This window comes from Leucopleurus acutus (genome assembly GCF_964270905.1).
Source record: "Leucopleurus acutus genome assembly, chromosome: 8".
NCBI classification, from domain to species: domain Eukaryota; kingdom Metazoa; phylum Chordata; class Mammalia; order Artiodactyla; family Delphinidae; genus Leucopleurus; species Leucopleurus acutus.
The window spans coordinates 101,396,616-101,412,779 of record NC_139151.1 but is presented as its reverse complement, the minus strand read 5'-3'; the positions used below and the strand labels follow the sequence as shown (position 1 = coordinate 101,412,779).

The 16,164-nt window shown below is 60.7% G+C and overlaps 2 protein-coding genes across 6 annotated transcripts in view; one reads left to right on the top strand and one right to left on the bottom strand.

The window, feature by feature from the left end:
- Positions 1–296: 296 nt before the first annotated feature.
- RCOR2 (REST corepressor 2) lies at positions 297–4,336 on the top strand (the record flags this gene model as incomplete). 2 transcript variants are annotated; one of them, XM_082845429.1, is made up of 12 exons in its annotated part: positions 297–423; positions 1,151–1,207; positions 1,503–1,583; positions 1,822–1,874; positions 1,962–2,123; positions 2,231–2,355; positions 2,449–2,518; positions 2,608–2,823; positions 3,188–3,265; positions 3,382–3,439; positions 3,576–3,808; positions 3,930–4,244. In XM_082845429.1, 12 exons carry the CDS (start codon positions 297–299, stop codon positions 4,242–4,244), a joined length of 1,575 nt encoding a protein of 524 aa, XP_082701555.1. The 2 variants fall into 2 exon arrangements, with proteins under 2 accessions (XP_082701555.1, XP_082701556.1); XM_082845430.1 differs by lacking the exon at positions 3,576–3,808 and having other exon boundaries at positions 3,930–4,336.
- An 803-nt stretch (positions 4,337–5,139) lies between these two features.
- The window catches only part of MARK2 (microtubule affinity regulating kinase 2), a 58,014-nt gene continuing 46,989 nt past the window's right edge, over positions 5,140–16,164 (bottom strand). The window contains exons 8-19 of one of the 4 annotated variants that reach the window (XM_082843796.1): positions 15,648–15,884; positions 15,089–15,208; positions 14,889–14,988; positions 14,699–14,811; positions 13,593–13,725; positions 13,230–13,408; positions 12,799–12,896; positions 11,838–12,005; positions 10,946–11,203; positions 9,886–9,912; positions 7,875–7,919; positions 5,140–7,280 (exon numbers count right to left, since the gene is read on the bottom strand). In XM_082843796.1, the coding sequence (XP_082699922.1) occupies positions 6,920–7,280; positions 7,875–7,919; positions 9,886–9,912; positions 10,946–11,203; positions 11,838–12,005; positions 12,799–12,896; positions 13,230–13,408; positions 13,593–13,725; positions 14,699–14,811; positions 14,889–14,988; positions 15,089–15,208; positions 15,648–15,884 (1,839 nt within the window). In that variant the 3' untranslated portion in view covers positions 5,140–6,919. The remainder of the gene's footprint in view (positions 7,281–7,874; positions 7,920–9,885; positions 9,913–10,945; positions 11,204–11,837; positions 12,006–12,798; positions 12,897–13,229; positions 13,409–13,592; positions 13,726–14,698; positions 14,812–14,888; positions 14,989–15,088; positions 15,209–15,647; positions 15,885–16,164) is intronic. The other 3 variants (XM_082843797.1, XM_082843794.1, XM_082843795.1) reach the window with 3 other exon arrangements.

Below are 16,164 nucleotides of genomic sequence, written 5' to 3'. Positions count from 1 at the left end.
CCGTGGAGCGTCCAGAGCGAGCGCGCCCCAGCCCCACCGGACCTTGCGCTCATCCCCCGCGTACCCCACTTCTACACAAACTTTTCTGACACCCTCACCCGGGGGGGTCGCGGAGAGCGCTGGGCTGCCCGCTGGGCTCCTGCCCCGCCGGACCCTAGCCACGCTTGACCTCCTGCCTCTCGTAGCCTCAGTGGCGACCTCTCCAGGCCGGGCCGGGCACGGCACCCCAGGCGAGCGCGGCAACGACCGCTGCTCTCCGAAGGCTCCCGCGCCCCCCGGGGCAGCTGGGCGGGGTAATGCCCTCGGTGATGGAGAAGCCGAGCGCGGGCTCCGGGATCCTGTCCCGCAGCCGGGCCAAGACGGCGCCCAACGGCGGACAACCCCACTCGGAGGATGACAGCAGCGAGGAGGAGCACTCGCACGGTGAGCCCGGAGGCCTAGGGTTAAAGGCGCACCGGCCCGGGGGGGCGCGGAGCAGGGCGTGGGGGATAGTTGCCGACCACGGGGGTATTATACGGATGGTTCCTGCCTTGCCTGTATTGGAGCCTGTGCCGTGCTTCTCCCCCAAGCCGGCACAGGGAATCTGGAGGCTGGGCCCCTAGCTGCCGAGGAGGCGGTCCTGCCTGCCCCCTCCCTGCCCTCAGTCCCCGAGGGACTCAGGCGTCCCTCCCTTTCACAGCTTGGGCTCCTCGTACCCTGCCACCTTGCAGGGGACTGAGGTCTGACTGGGGCAGGAGCTGGAAAGACACCTCCACACCGAGCTGTGGGGCTCCTGTGGTGGGGAGGAGCCTTGGATTCTCTGCAGGAGGGCTGTGGTCCAGGTCTAGGGGCAGCCCTCCAACCCCCCCAACTCACCCCCCCCGCTTCAGAACAAAGGGCTCTGCTGGGCCTGGGCTTGAAAACTGGCCCCTGTCCTCTCCCCCACCCCCCCATGGCTATGGCTAGGCAGGTCTCTCCCTTTTCCAGTTCCTTCTGTGGCTGAGGGTAACTGAGGGGAAGATCAGGGAAAAGTGAGCCTCCTGGAAGATGGGGGCCCTGGGTGGTCAGGAAGGAGAACTCCAGGCCAGCCACCTCCCCCGCCACATCCTCCCGTCCTCCCTCCCTCCCTGGAGTCCTGACTGCCTCCCCCCACCCCCCACCGGCTCCACAGACAGCATGATCCGCGTTGGAACCAATTACCAGGCCGTAATTCCGGAGTGCAAGCCTGGTGAGTGGCAGGACAGGCTGTGAAGGGAGGGGACTGGAGGGCCCATGGCTTGGCCCTGAGCCCCACCTGGGGGAACCCTTGGCTGGCGCCCACTGTAAGGACAGGCGGGGGTGGGTGGCCGGCTCTGTGGCATGGTTAGTTTTCCTGCTCTGCCTTCCTGTCTGGGTCTCTGTCCCTCCTTCCCCTCTGGGCCTCACCTCGCGGGCCCCACTCCTCCGCTGCCCTCTGGCCGTGGGTCCAGGCCAGCGCCACCAGGCTGATGATGTCTTCCCTCCTTTGCTCCGTTGCCTTTCAGAGAGCCCCGCACGCTACAGTAACAAGGAGCTGAAGGGGATGTTGGTGTGGTCGCCCAACCACTGTGTGTCAGATGCCAAGCGTGAGTGGGGTGGGACCCTGGGCTCATGCATACCCTTGGGAGCTGGGGCCTGGGGTTCATGCCAGCTGGCAGCCAGCTCTTCTCAGAAGTGGGCTGGAGGCTGAGGTGTGTGGGTTCAGCCCCTGTCCTGGGGCTCAGGCTCAGGGGCCTAGCCCCTGGGGGCATACCCCTTTCCGGGCAGGCCTGACTTAGGGGTTGTAACCCCTCCTCCAAGACCTGGCTCCTCCCGCCCCTGCAGTTGACAAGTACATTGCGATGGCCAAGGAGAAGCATGGTTACAACATCGAGCAGGTGAGTCTTGGCCCCGCAGGGATTTGGGGTGGAGATGGGACAGTGCTGCGGGCAGCTGAGCCTGAGTTGTCCCCTCTCCTGGGCCAGGCACTGGGCATGCTCCTGTGGCACAAGCATGACGTAGAGAAGTCGCTGGCTGACCTGGCCAACTTTACCCCGTTCCCGGACGAGTGGACGGTAGAGGACAAGGTGCTGTTTGAACAGGCCTTCGGCTTCCACGGCAAATGTTTCCAGCGGATCCAGCAGATGGTAAAGCCCTCCACCCCTGCCAGTGCTCCTTGGCCCCTTCTTTCTGTTAAGCCTGCCCGAGGCCCAGAGTCTTAGGTGGGCCCCAGCCTCTGGCGTTGCCCCTCCAGCTGCCTGACAAGCTGATACCCAGCCTGGTGAAGTATTACTACTCTTGGAAGAAGACCCGCAGCCGGACCAGTGTGATGGACAGACAGGCTCGGCGGCTGGGGGGCCGAAAGGACAAAGAAGACAGGTGGGGGGCTCGGGGAGGCTCTGGGTGGGGGTAAACTGAGCTCCTGGGGGCCCTGGCCCCTGCCTTACCCGGCCTTGGCCCCCGTGTAAGCAGTGATGAGCTTGAAGAGGGACGAGGAGCCGTGAGTGAGGGGGAGCCGGACACTGGAGACCCCAAGAGAGAGGTGAGGTCCCAGAGCTCCTCTGGCCCTGCCCGCCTGCCCGCCCTCTCCCTGGGCTCTGCACCACCCACCTCCTCTCCTTTCCCTGGCAGCCTCTGCCCTCTCGGCCCCTGAATGCCCGCCCAGGTCCAGGAAAGAAGGAGGCCCAGGGGTCTCAGTACCGCCACCATCCGCTGCGAACTCGGCGGCGCCCTCCCAAGGGCATGTACCTGAGCCCCGAGGGCCTCACTGCCGTGTCAGGGAGCCCGGACCTTGCCAACCTCACACTTCGAGGCCTCGACTCCCAGCTCATCTCCCTCAAGCGCCAGGTGGGGGGCCCGAGGAAAGAAGGGGCCAGGCAAAGGGGACGGTCGGCAGCTGGGAACTATGATTGGGGGCAGCTGGAGGCGTAAGGGAGGTCGTGTGGATGCCAAGCCTGCCTCTGCCCCATCTTCTGGGCTTCTGGGTAACTTAGTGTTCTTTTCTGGACATTAAAAACAAACAAACAAACAAACCTGGTCTTTGAAAAGGGGCAAACCCCAGTGTCTCCCCTACTGAATGGTTGTGAGGGAGAGATGAGGTAGATGGTGGGTGGCAAAGAGCTTTGCTGGGCAGTGGGGCCTTGGCGAGGGTTGGTGTTGACGGCCTCCCTGGCTTGGAACTTGATGTCCCTTCCTTGCCTTGCCTTCCCAGGTGCAAAGCATGAAACAGACCAACAGCAGCCTCCGCCAGGCCCTGGAGGGGGGCATCGACCCGCTCCGCCCCCCCGAGGTGAGGCTGCGCTTCAAGTCCGGGTGCAGGAGGGGCAGAAAGGGGAGTTTCTCTTGGGTAGCAGGGCCTCTGTTCCCATATGTTTGAGTCTCAGGGACATATTCCTTGCGCCCCAGGCCAACACCAAGTTCAACTCCCGCTGGACCACGGATGAGCAGCTTTTGGCAGTACAAGGTGGGTGAGACTTGGGAGAATAGAGGGCCCCAGGAGCCTCTCCTGCCCTCCGAGGAGCTGGGGCAGAGGGGGAGGATCAGGGAAGTAACTAGTTCTAAGGGGGTATTCACACCTGCTGCCCTTTTGACCCTTGCAGCCATCCGTAGGTATGGCAAAGACTTTGGGGCTATTGCAGAGGTGATTGGGAACAAGACTCTGACCCAGGTGAAGACCTTCTTTGTGAGCTACCGGCGCCGCTTCAATCTGGAGGAGGTGCTGCAGGAATGGGAGGCCGAGCAGGATGGGGCCCCTGGAGCCCCGCCGGTCCCCATGGAGGAGGCTAGGAGAGGGGCTCCCTTGCCAGCACCAGCCCTAGAGGAAGACGATGAGGTGAGAAGGGGAGAGAGAGCGAAACGCTTCAGAGAACAGAGGAGAGGAACCGCCTCCGTCCTTAGCCTGGGCTGAGGGTGTGTTTGAGCCTGGTTTCTCACTCTTCTCTCGCCCCTCTCAGGTCCAGATTACATCTGTGTCGACATCAGGACCCCGATCGGGGCCCCCTGCGCCGCCCCCTCCTCCGCCTCCCACCTCGCTGTCCCAGCCGCCGCCACTGCTGAGGCCACCTTTGCCCACGGCTCCCACCCTGCTCCGCCAGCCACCCCCACTCCAGCAGGGCCGCTTCCTCCAGCCCCGGCTGGCCCCCAACCAGCCCCCACCACCTCTTATCCGCCCTGCCCTGGCTGCCTCCCGCCACGGTGCCCGCCCCGGCCCTCAGCCCGCACCCACCCTGGCTGGAGCCCCCCTGGAGCCTCCAGCACCCTCGCTCTGAGCCCCGAGGCCCCCCGCCAACCAGAGGCTCCAGAACCCCTTTGCCGGACGTCCTCGGGGACCTCCAGCTTCACTGAGGACAGAAGAGACTAGAGCTCTCGCCAGGTCTTTCGAAGACCCAGCGCTGCCGACAGGGGCACAGCCTGGACCCCCGCGGGTTCTGCACGTCTTTCTGGCAGCCAGCCTGTCTCCACCCCCACCCCAGCCAGGGTCTGGGGCCTTCTGAGCTGGCCCGAGGGTACTTTTCCTGGCTGGGACTGGAACGGCTGCCTCCTAGTCTGCCAGGGCCTGGCCTAGGGGTCCTGCCCTTCGTGTGTAGGGGGTAGTGACCATAGCCGGGGGGGGGGGGCGCAGAGAGGACAGTTTAGTGTGTTGGCTGTTCTTCCTCTTCCCCTTCTTTTAGCAATAAGTCTGGGGTGAGGTGGGGAGGGAGCTGGAGGGGGGAAGCGGGCAGAAAGGTTCCTTGGGGCCTGACAGCAGCAGAGGCTGAAGAGGTAGCTCTCCAGTCTTCAGGGGGCCGGGTGGAAAGTGCCGAGGAGCCCTGAGGGTGCCCACTGTGCCCACCGCCCAGAAGTTTAGAGAAAGGAGGGTTGGGAACATATGCAGACATGGGTTTATTTTTCAATGTTTTTAAAAAATAAATAAAACCTTCAAGCTCACTGAATCCTCTTTCCCTTTTGGTTTAAGGGTCTTGGGCTTTACTTCCTGTCTGTGCCATGAGGGTGGGGAGGGATAGGGATCCCGCCCAGCACCAGCCTTTCCCCAGGCCCCAGACAGGAATCAGTTCTCCCCTTCGAGGCAGGCAGGCTGGGCCACATCTTGCCCAGGGGGACTGGGTCCCTGCCCGGTAGGAAGAAACAGGAGGAGGCAGCTCAGATTCCAAACATTCTCTTTATTACGTGTTTGATCCAGAGGAGAAACTAAGTGCAGGAAGGGGGGCTGGGTGGGGAGGGGCCACCTTGCCTGGGAGGCCCCCCCCCCCAAGCCCCTGGCCACCACCCCCTTTGGGAGCCAAGCCTTGCCCTCCCGGCCCCTCGGAGCACCCGGGCTGTTCCATAGGGCAGGAGGGGGGAGGGAAGAAGGGAGGGGGAGCCCTTGGTGGGAGCCGGAGCCCGCATTCAGGGCTTGGGGCAGGAGGGCTGAGGTTGGCGAGGCCCCTTCCTGGGAACCAAGGGCTCGACTTGCCACGGAGCCAGGCCTGGGAGTGGGGTGATGAGTAGGAGTGGAGTCATCATAAATCAAAAAAAAAAATAAAATAAAATAAAATAATAAAATAAAAAATAAAACCCATCACAAAAAATGTACAACTCAGGTGAGGGTAGAGGCAGCCTCTGTTCAGGACCCCCTCCCCCAATTTCTCAAGAACAGAAACAGCAGAGAAATAAATTAAGGGATGCAGCGGCTGCCACCAGCCAAGCGCCCATAACCAGCCACTCCCACGCTGGCTGCAGAGGTTAGCAAGCTGGGAGTCACTTGGCCTATCTGTCCCCCCCACCCTGTGGAGGGCAGAGGCTCCCGGCCCTGCTGCCCTGTCCAGCCTCCCACCAGGCGGCCGGCCACGGGGGCCCCCCGGGCAGTGTCTCCTGAGAGGAGGGGCGACAGTGTGAGGAAGAAAAGGCAAGGCCGAGAGATGAGTGGTGAGGGAAGTCACTGCTATGGAACTAGCTGGTGCCCAGATTAATGCCAATGAAGGGGAGCAGTGGGGAGAGGGACGGCGAGGGGGGCTGTGCTTTCAGACAAAGGCTCTCCCAGAACGGAGAATGCCCAGCGTCCCTGTTGCGGAGACTAGCAGCCCAGGCGGCCCCCTGGGGGCCGAGGAGCCCATCTGCCCTGCGGTCCCCTCCCCTCTCCCAGCCCTGGGGTCAGCCCCGCCTTCTACCCAGGAGGGGGTGGGAGAAGATGGCACAGACTTTTTGAGGAGGGGAACAAAAGTCCCCACAGCAGCTTGTGGAAGGAAATGCCCAGCCTCTGGGGAAGGAGGGGCAGAGGATACAGTGTGGAGGGAGGCCGAGCCCCGCGCCTAGCCTGCCAGCCCCAGAGCAGCCGCCAGTCCCACCGCTTCAGGGCTGTGCGGCACCCCTGCCCCCAGCCCCCAGCCGCCCAGGCCTCCAGCCCAGGGGCCTGAGGTCAGGGGAAGGCCACCTCTGGTGGTTTGCTTGGAGGGGAAGGAGAGGAGAGGGGAGAAGCCCAAAGTGGGCCTGGCGGAGGGCCTGACAGGGAACTCCACCACTCTTGCCTGAGAGTGTTCCAGCCCTGAGCCACCCTCCCGGGAAACCCCACAGATCCAGTCTCGACTGTCCCAATGGGGCAGGGAGGAAAGGTGGCCGCTGGGATTTTTTTTTTTCTTTTTTCTTTTTGGTAATAAAAAATTTCTTGGTTTAGGCGAAATACTCTGTGCAACCGCAGTACCGAGGGGGAGCCCTGCCCCCACGCCTCCCTCCCCTTCCTTTGCCTCCTGTGGGAGAGAGGGGGGAAGGGGGACTATCTGGGCAGGGGTAAATGTGGGGGGGAGAGAACCATCTCCCAACCCCCACAAACATGGAAGAAGAAACTGAGAAGGGCGGGGAGGGGAGACACACCAATCCGTCTCTGCAGTCCCGCCCGGGCAGGCGGAGCGCCGGCCCCAGCAGCTAAGTCCGGCTGGCCGCCCCCGCCGCCCCCACTCCCGGCAGCCTGTTAAAGCTTCAGCTCGTTGGCTATTTTGGAGGCAATGTTTTTGAAGGCCATGGAGGTGCCCGATATCCGCTTAAACCGAACACCGTTGAGAGACAGCCGCGGCAGTTTGCACACCTCCATCTCCCACTGCACGAAGTTCTCGTGGCCCGGCGTGCCGTGCATGCACAGCAGCATGTACTTCTCGTGCAGCTCGCTCTGGCAGCTGTTCGCGTCCAGCACCTTGCGGATCTCACGCATCATCTCGTTGGGCTCCATGGAGCTCGTGGTCTTCATGCTCCACGTGAAGCGTAGCGAGCGGGGCTTGGCCTCCCGAAACTCCTCCTTTTCCTTGTCACTGCCGCCGCTGCCCACCACGTGAGGTCTGCGGAGAGGGCAGAGGCGGGCGTCAGGCGCCCCAGCCACAGGACAGCCCCCCTGGCAGATGGACCCCGAGACCAGAGAGGAGAGCGGGAGGGTGCCCGGGAGGCGGCAGTGCTGGAAGAGGGAGCATTAGACCTGGCCCAGGGAGCAGAGGAGTGGGTGGTCTCGTCTCTCAGGGCAGAGAAGGCGAGAAGCCAGCCCCTGGCAGGGGGTGACAAGGTGACAGCGCCATGCTTTCCTGGGAAGAGGGCAGGGTCAGGGAAGAAAGGGGAGCACGCGCTCAGTCGCCCTGAGCAGTTCACAGACTGGACAGAAAGAAGTGACTGGAGCTTGTCGAGGGGTAGGAGTCTAGAGTCCCAACCGCCCGGCCCAGGCAGGGCTCTTGCTTCCAGAACACATCAGACCTGAGAAGAAGGGCCCACACCCACCGCAGCGGGGCTGTGGGGGTCCTCTGAGGAAAGGGAGGCCCCAAGAGGGGGAGGACAGGGCACAAGCATGGGAGGAAGAGCCGGGTGGCAGAAGGAAGAGGAGTGGGAGGCTCGTGGCAGGGCCGGCGGCCCGGGCAGGGCGGGCGCTGGCTCTGGCCCCCTCTCACCTGAGCGTCTCCACTCGGTCTTTGCTTTCAGGTTCATTCAGGTTCCTCAAAAAACAGAGCGAGGGAGAGTTTAGTGCTGGGACCTCTGTGAGGGCGGGTCCGGGGGAGGTACCGCCGGTGGGCGGGCGGGACCCAAGCCCAGAGGCCACTCGCCCACCACCTAGCAGGCCAACATGGCAGCTCAACTGTCCCTCTCCAACAGGGAGCCCAGCACGCGGGGCCTGCCCCTCCCCACACTCTCAAAGACGGGTGCCGGGAGGAGCCGGGGGAGGAGGAGGGTGTGGACGTGCGGGCACACGCATGGCACACACAGCCCACAGCCAGGGCTCGCGCGCAGGGCGGCTTCTGCACTAGCGCCCCCTGAGTGGGTCTCAGAACTGTAGTCCTCTTGGAGGGAAGGGCGGGGGGGGGGGGGCGTTAAATAGAGGTCTCTCTCAGGAGGCTCAAACGGCCAAGGGCCGGACCTGCTTTGAGTACGCCTGGGGCTCAGTGCCTGGGACTGGGTGGGGAGGAGATGGGCCCTGAGGCTGGCTGTAGACAAGCCCACCTCCCCCATTCTTTTATAACTCCCCTGCCTGCCAGGCCATCTGCTGATACAGAAGGGAGGACAGAGGGCAGAGCAGGGCAGACACCTTGGGAGGGTGGGTGGGGAAGAGGTCTGGCCCCGCTGAGCGGCTTCTCCAGCTCCTGGCTGGAAGATGGGTGCCTGGAGCTGGGAAATTGGGGAGTGCAGAGGAGGGCAAGGATGTAAGGAGGAGTGAGAGAGAGCAGCGGCAGCACATGTAAAAGGAACACAAAGACACAACAGACACACGAATGCAAACAAGTGCACTGCGAGCAGGGAGCCTGGGCCGTGCAGGGGAAGGAGCCTGGCTGCTCTCTCCAGCCCCACCTGGCTCCTGCCCTGTGGGTGGAGGTACCCTGCAGGGCAGGCCCCCACTGGGGCCCCATGAGTCAACAGCCAGCCATGCAGTGAAGAGCTGGGTGGCGAGCAGCGGGTGGAAGGGGGAAAGCCTGAACACCCTGTCTTGGCCGTCGTTCTGTCAGCTGGGGCACCAAAGGGGCTGGGCTGACGGCCTTGGGGAACCAGGGCTCCCAACCTGGCCCTTGGTCCTCAGCTTGGTATTTGGCCCACCCAGGCCACCAGAGAGGATGAAGACAGGGCCAGGAGTGGCACAGCCAGGAGCTGGCTCAGGAAGGGAGACGCCTGAGGGAGGGGGGATCTCCCACTGTTTGGCCAGGGCTTAGGGGTAGACGGCCCCTGCCCTAGAATGTCCCAGCTTCTGGCTCTTCGGAAGTCACAGGCCATAACTGGAGAACACAGCCCAGAGAGGACGCAGCCTGATTCATCCAGAAACGTCTGGAGGTAGGAGGTATGCTGGGGTGGGGGTGGGGTCGGCCTAGTTCTGCAGGAGCTGCCAGAAGGGGGTGCTGTGCCCCGCTCGTGAGGCAAAGGCTCCTTCGGCCTGGAGGCGTCAGGCTGAAGTCTTGAGACCCCAGTGTCCCTGTAGTACCTCCAAAGTCCTGCCATCCCAGAGGACAGGGGCAAGAGGCCACACAGCCCTGAAGTTCAGGGCACCAGGGAAGGGGAAGCCCAGGAGACCCAGAATGAGATACCATCCCAGATGCACTTTCGACCCCGGTGGAGCTTCCTCAGAGCGCATGCACAGACACGAGAAAGGGCTGGAAAAGGAACCCAACGCGCTTGTGACCAAAACCCAGGGTAGGGGATTGGGGGGAAGGAGACAATCTTAAAGGGAGAATTCCCTGAGAAGGTCCCCCTTGCTTGGGGACAGGCCCATCGTTTTCAGAGTCATTTGCCCTGAGTGGGCAAACGTGGCCTTGTGGGCCGCCCAGGCAGAGGCCGTCTTCATCCCTTTAAGATGGCAGAGAGAGGACCCCACAGACATGGTTTAGCAGATGCAGGAGGGAGCAAGAGCCAGAAAAGGGGAGTCAGTGATGGAGGCAGGACACAGGACACAGACGCACACACAGCGGGCTCAACGCCTACCTTCTGGCAAACCTGAAAGACAGATTTCTAAAAAAACAAACAAAAAAAGACAAAATAAAAAAAGAAATAAAAAAAAAACCAACAAGACGGTATGTGGATAAGCAGGTGGGGAGTGGGCTTTACAGGTTCAAGGGTTACCCCACTTGTGGAAGAGCCGCTCAGCGAGACTAGAGTCCCAGGCATCCCCATCTGCTCACGCCCCGCCCTGCAGCCCTACACCCGCATTCCGGGGCTGGAAAGGGGCATGGCTTGGCTACTCTAGCTGAGTGGAATGAAGTGCAGGAGGAAGGGCAGGCAAACCTGTTCTCTCCAAGGCTCCTGCTGCTTCCTGAGCTACACTAAGATGGTTGAGGAAGTGGTGGGATGGAGACAGGGAGCAGCCCAAGAGGCCACATTACTGGATGCACCTCAAGAATCAACGCTGTCCTTTTGGGTCATCAGGGGCCAGGCGTGAGAAACCTCACGAAGAGAACCTTCACCCTGGTTCCCATGTAGGAAAGCGTCAGAGTGCCTCAGGCTGCAAGGGAGCCATCCTAGGCCCCCACCGGCTATTTCATTTATGGCCTTCATCCTGGCAACCCCCAGCCCCCCAGCAGAGGAACGTGGCAGAGGGGAGTGGCTGCAGCCAGACAAAACCGACTGGGTGGGGAGAAAGGAGGTCAAAGGGGGCAAGACAAGAGACCAGGAGAAACTCTCCTTGCCGGCCCAGCCTGGCTCAGGCCTCATGACTTTGCAGCTGCGTCACCAAATATAAGTTTCCATGGGAACCCAGGAGAGACGAGGGGGGCTTTTATTTTAGCATCTGAGTTCACACTCTCCTAGAGAGGAGGCGGCATCGGCCATCTGCTCGGGCCAGAGAACAAGGAGTTGGGGAGGCCTGAGAGGGACGGATGGGTCTGGGCATCTCAGGTGCCAACAAAGACTCAATTTCTTAGGCTTCCTGAGGTTTCGAACCCTGGGACCTGATCCCAGCTCTAACCCCCGGTGTCCTCATCCCCACCCCCAGGCAAGGTGGAAGGCCTGGCCTCAGCCTCTCTGCCGCCCTAGGCCCCCTACTCACCTGCGTACAAACTTGGAAGTGAATTTGCTGAAGATGCTCCCCGAGGCCCCCCGCCGGCCCTGGCTGTTGCCAGAGGGAGAGGCTGGGGTCACACCGTAGGGCAAATTCTGCTGGTCCCGCACCTGCCGGAGCTGCCCAGCGTGGAAGGTGCTTCGACTGGAAACACCCCGGGGAAAATTAGTTCGGTCTGGGGCTCCACCGCTGCTGCTGATGTTGTGGGCGGAGGGGGAGGCGACAGGGACACGCTGGGGGGCTGTGCTGTGAGAAAAGAGGTGGGGGGTGGGGAAATGCATCAGGGCATGAGAACGCCATCAGCACTGAGCATCTGGAGCTCCCTGGCGTGGGAAAGGGAAGGGGGACGCTAGGGCAGAGGCAGCCATCACAGAGGACACAGAAGGAAGGGGTGTGACCACTGAGGACACCAGTAAGGAAGATGTTTGGGTGGAGGGGGAAGGAGATGGTTTGGGGGAGGGAGGGGAGGCAGGGAAGGATACGTGTGTGGGGAGCAGTACAGGATGGAGAGAAGAGGCTCCTTGGGAGCTAGGCAGTCTGGAACCTCAAGGGGACAATGTTGACCAACCCTCAAGGATTGAGTCCCTGTGATGCTGACTGTCCCCGGGGTCCTAAGAAGTCCAGGAAGGCTCAGAACAAAAAGGCTTCCTTCTGGAGCCTCGGGACGGCTTCTTGCATATCTGTTCTGAGAGGGAGAACTGGAGGAAAAGAGGGGCATTAAGCTATTTTTTGTGTCCTCTACTTCCTGGCTGCAGGGGACAGCCATCTCTTGTGGCTAAGATGCCAAAAACAGAGCAGGACCCCCAGGTGGGAAGAAATTGTGGGGGGCGGAGGGGTGGGGGTGGGCTGAGGGCAGCAGGTGTATCAGCTGCCCCAGCACACTTGCCTGGGCCGCGGCACCTCACAGTTACTGTCCGTGGGGGGCAGCCCAGTGGCCTTGTTGGGGTGCACGGAGGCCGACATGGATTTCTGGTGCTGGCGGGGCCGGGCCGCAGAGACCGCGGCGGAAGCAGAAGCCGTGGAGGCCCGGGACCCTGGCATGGTTAGGCTAGGAGACAAAAGCAGTGGAGAGGCCTGGGTTAGGGGTGGGTGGGGGCAGGAGGCTCCGGTTAGGAAGCACAGGCAGGGCGGGAAGGGCCAGAGCTGGGGAGCCTCGGCAGGATGCAGGTCAGGCCCAGGAGCAGCAATGGGGCACGAGTCAGAGCCGAGGGAGGCAGGGTAAGTAAGGAGTAAGGAAGGCGAGGCAGGCCAGAGCCTAGGGAAGGAGACCCAGAGTGCAGGGAAGCCAACAGGAGGCAACTGCCTCCGGGCTGCACTGGCCTCCTAGAAATTCTAAGAACAAGGATGTGTCACCGCCAGAAAGAGCAGCGTGTTGCTAAGGGGAATTTTCATTAAGCTCAGAAGACAAGGAGCCAGGAACTCAACATGACGGTCAAGGTTAGGGGGGCTCTGCTCTCATGGGCACAGCTAGAGTCACCCTCAATGTGTGCACGCTTCAGGTGGGCATCTCTCGGTCCTGCCCTGAGCTGGGGCCCCTCAGGCACTGACGCCCAGAAGAGTGCAGTTGCCACGCCCTGGCTGCAGTCAAGAAGCAAGAAGGCAGCTGAGATGACCATGGAGTCACACTCGGTCCACCGTAAGGAGCGGTCACAGGAGCACAGGGGAGAGGAGGAGGGGGTGGGGAGAGCAGGGAGGAGGTGCTGGCGTGTGGAAGGCTGGACTGGACAGAGCCAGGATGGGACTCCAGGGGGCAGGACAGGAAGACGGTGCTGCTGACAGACGTCACCGCTGGGAGAGGTGGCTCCCGGGAAATATGGCAGGCAGGGCCCAGGCCTGCTCACCTGTCTTTGCCGTTCTGGATGGAGGCCTGGCCAAGGCTGGCCCTCTCCAAAAGTGGGGAATTCCTGCTTCGATTTGTGCTGGTGGAGAGGACGCTGTTCTGTGGGGAATAAAGGGCAGAGTGGTATCACAGAAAACCAAAGTGTTCTACTGGCAGGTTCACAAAACCTGCTCCCCCTCCCCCTTCCACCGCGAGCAGTCCGAGCAGTCGGGCTGGGAAAGAGCGGATTTTGCTTTTACCCTGTGGGGCAGGGTTTTCTACAGCAAGCTGAAGTGGCCCCGGGGGCGGAAGGTCAGGTAGGCAGCCAAAGGGAGCTGGGTCTGCATTAAGGAAAGAGCTGCCTGGAGAGGGCAGGCCCCACAGCAGGAGCCGGGAGGATGGGGAGGAGAGGTGGGGCTGGCCAGGAGGAGGGAGGGGGTGGGCGTGGCTCACCGTGGAGGGGGTGGGGGTGGTCTTCTTCCTCTCCAGCCCAGGCAGGGGGCTGGCGGGCACTTTGGCTGTGCTGCTGGCCTTCCGCCCTGGCTCCCGGTCCTCCTCAGGCCGCTTGTTTTCTGCGTTGTTACTCTGAGTCTTCTTAGAGTAGGAATTAGAAGTGGGAATGGCAGGACCAGCTGCTGGGCCAGAGGACAGTGGGAATGGGTAAGGGCAAGTTGGAGGGAAGTTAAGTGACTTGCCCAAGGACATGCTACTAATAAGGGCTGAACAGGGATGGAAACTCAGCTGTGTCATCCAAAGCCCCAAGAACCCATCAGGAGAGGGGTGAGTCCCCCACCTGCAGCTCCCAGAAGTACTCACCCTGGTCGCTAAAGCGCCGCTGCTTGGGGTTGGCTGAGACGCTGCGCTGTACCTTGTGGGAGGGGGAAGGGGCACTGCTATTGGTCAGATCAGCTGAAGGCCGGGGTTTCAAGGTGATGGTGTCGCCCTCCAGCTGCAAGAACACAAAAGGGAGGGCAGAAGTCATGAACAGTTGCCTAGGGATGACCGCACTTACACATTCCTGCCTGACACAAATCCACCCCAGGCTCCCATGAGACATACCCCCTGCAAGACCAACGTGCATCTAAATAAACACTCACGGAGACAAGTCCCAACACAGACCCTGAAAAACACAGTCAAAGACACACCAACCTCCCCAAAAAGAACCCCGCCCTCAGAGTGCGATACACACACCACACACATAAGAGTGCACATTCAGACTCAGAGACACCCCCCAACACCTCCTGAGCAGGCTAAGTCAAGAATCAAGAAAGGGCGTCCAGCACCACCAGGAGGAGCGCAGGACGGGGAGGCCACGAGTGGGTGTGGGGACACAGAGATGGTGAACAAGGCCCTACTCCCACAGAGACCCAGGGATTCAGGCGCAGACATGGGCACCCATACGAGCAGAACAATAATCACGAAGCCTCCAGATGCACAGACAGGAGGATGGACGTACATGCACACAGATACATATACCCAGACACAAGCTCTAGGCAGAAGCGACACACAGGCTCAAGACTCCTATAAGACAGACACAGAGCACCCAGGAACCCAGACTTCCAGATACAGAGAGACACAAACATATCGAAACAGTCAGAGACTTCTAGAGCCAACACAGAACTGACCCAGCCAGAATGACCTAGACCCAGTCTAACCAACACAGAATGAGCCAGATCTACTCACCCGTATGGAAACCCAGACCCAGGCCCAGACCCCACCAGCTTCCCTACTGAACTACTGATGGAAATTAGTGAAAGCAAAAGCCAGGGGACCTTAGCACCACCAGAGATGAGGCTTAAAATTAGTCAGTAGAGAGCACACCTACTCAGAGATGAGCTTCTGCCCTCAATAGCTGCTAGAAGCATGGGGATACTACCGACAGAGAGGCTGGCTAGACGGGGAATGGAGCAGGGGGCACACACCTCGGAGCTCTTGTAGCCCAGGAGCAGATAGGTGGCCATCACCTCGTTGTACCTCTGGCCCACCAGCGAGTCCTGGATCTCTTCCCGTGTGTAACCCATGGACACCATCAACTCTGCGTGGGGGGACATACAGTTAAGGCTGGTCCTGAGTCCTAGGCAGGCTCAACCTCACGGCCCAGCACAGCCTCACCTGTCCGCCGGGGGTCCTTGTAGTCAGGGAGTGGCTCCACATAAGGCTTCAATTCATCATCTTCGTGACCCACATTCATCCATCGATCTTTCATGATTTGCTGGGGAGTAAAGGGAAGGGGAAGGGCAGAGAGGGAGACTCAGCTTGGAGGTTTCCTTGGGAACCCAGGACCTCCTACCAGCTGGGCTCAGGCCGCTCACCTCTAAAGTGCCTCTCTTGCTGGGATTGAGAATGAGAAATTTCTTAAGCAGGTTTTCACAGTCTGTGGACATGTAGAACGGAATACGGTATTTCCCCCTCAGTACCCGCTCCCGCAGCTCCTGTAGGAGGGAAATTTAAATCACCCAAGGCCAAGGGAAGGAACCTAATATCCAGGCTCCTAACAGCTTAAGACTGGCCAGGCAGATATAAATGAAATATGGTTAAGAGGCAGAGAGCCTGGGACAAGGCACCTCACTCGAGAGGCGGTGATGTCAAATACCCCACGCCCTCTGGCTTGATCAGCCCGAGGCTTGCTATTCTGAGGACCTTGGAGGGGTGAACGGACATACAATTTATCCCAGCCCTCAAGAGAGGAACTGAGGTTATTTCGCTGGGTGCAGAGGGCTTTTAATAGCTGCTACCTTTTGCAAGCCCTTCTCTGAAGCTCTGGCTCAGGAAAAATGTAGAAAAGCAGCAAAGGTGAGAGGTCGGGGATAAAACCAGAGGCCAAGAGAAGAAATGAGAGTACACATGATCTAAGCCTGCACTTCACTCCACCTTGAGGTTCTGTCCATCAAAAGGCAGGGATCCGCTGACCAGTGTATATAGAATAACTCCCAGGCTCCACACATCCACCTCGGGTCCGTCGTATTTTTTGCCCTGGAAGAGCTCTGGGGCAGCATAAGGGGGACTGCCGCAGAAGGTATCCAGCTTGTTCCCAAAGGTGAATTCGTTGCTGAAGCCAAAGTCTGCAATCTTGATGTTCATATCAGCATCCAAGAGCAGGTTTTCTGCCTGGGAGGTAAGAAGGAAAACGTCAGGGAACCAAGTGGACCACACTAAGGCACCGGACAGGAAGGAGCTGAGCGCAATGGAAGAACAAACAGGAAGTCATCTTCAATGTTAGAACTTCTCCCACCAACTCCAGGGCAGGCCTCCAATCAGTGTGCAGAGGCTGGGCTGGGCTGGAGGAGGGCCGCGCAGGCCGCTCCTCACACAGGCAGCCACGTGAGAGCTGGGATCTGAAGGCTCAGAGACGCGGTGAGCTGTGCAAAGCTTCCCTGTCAGGCCTGGG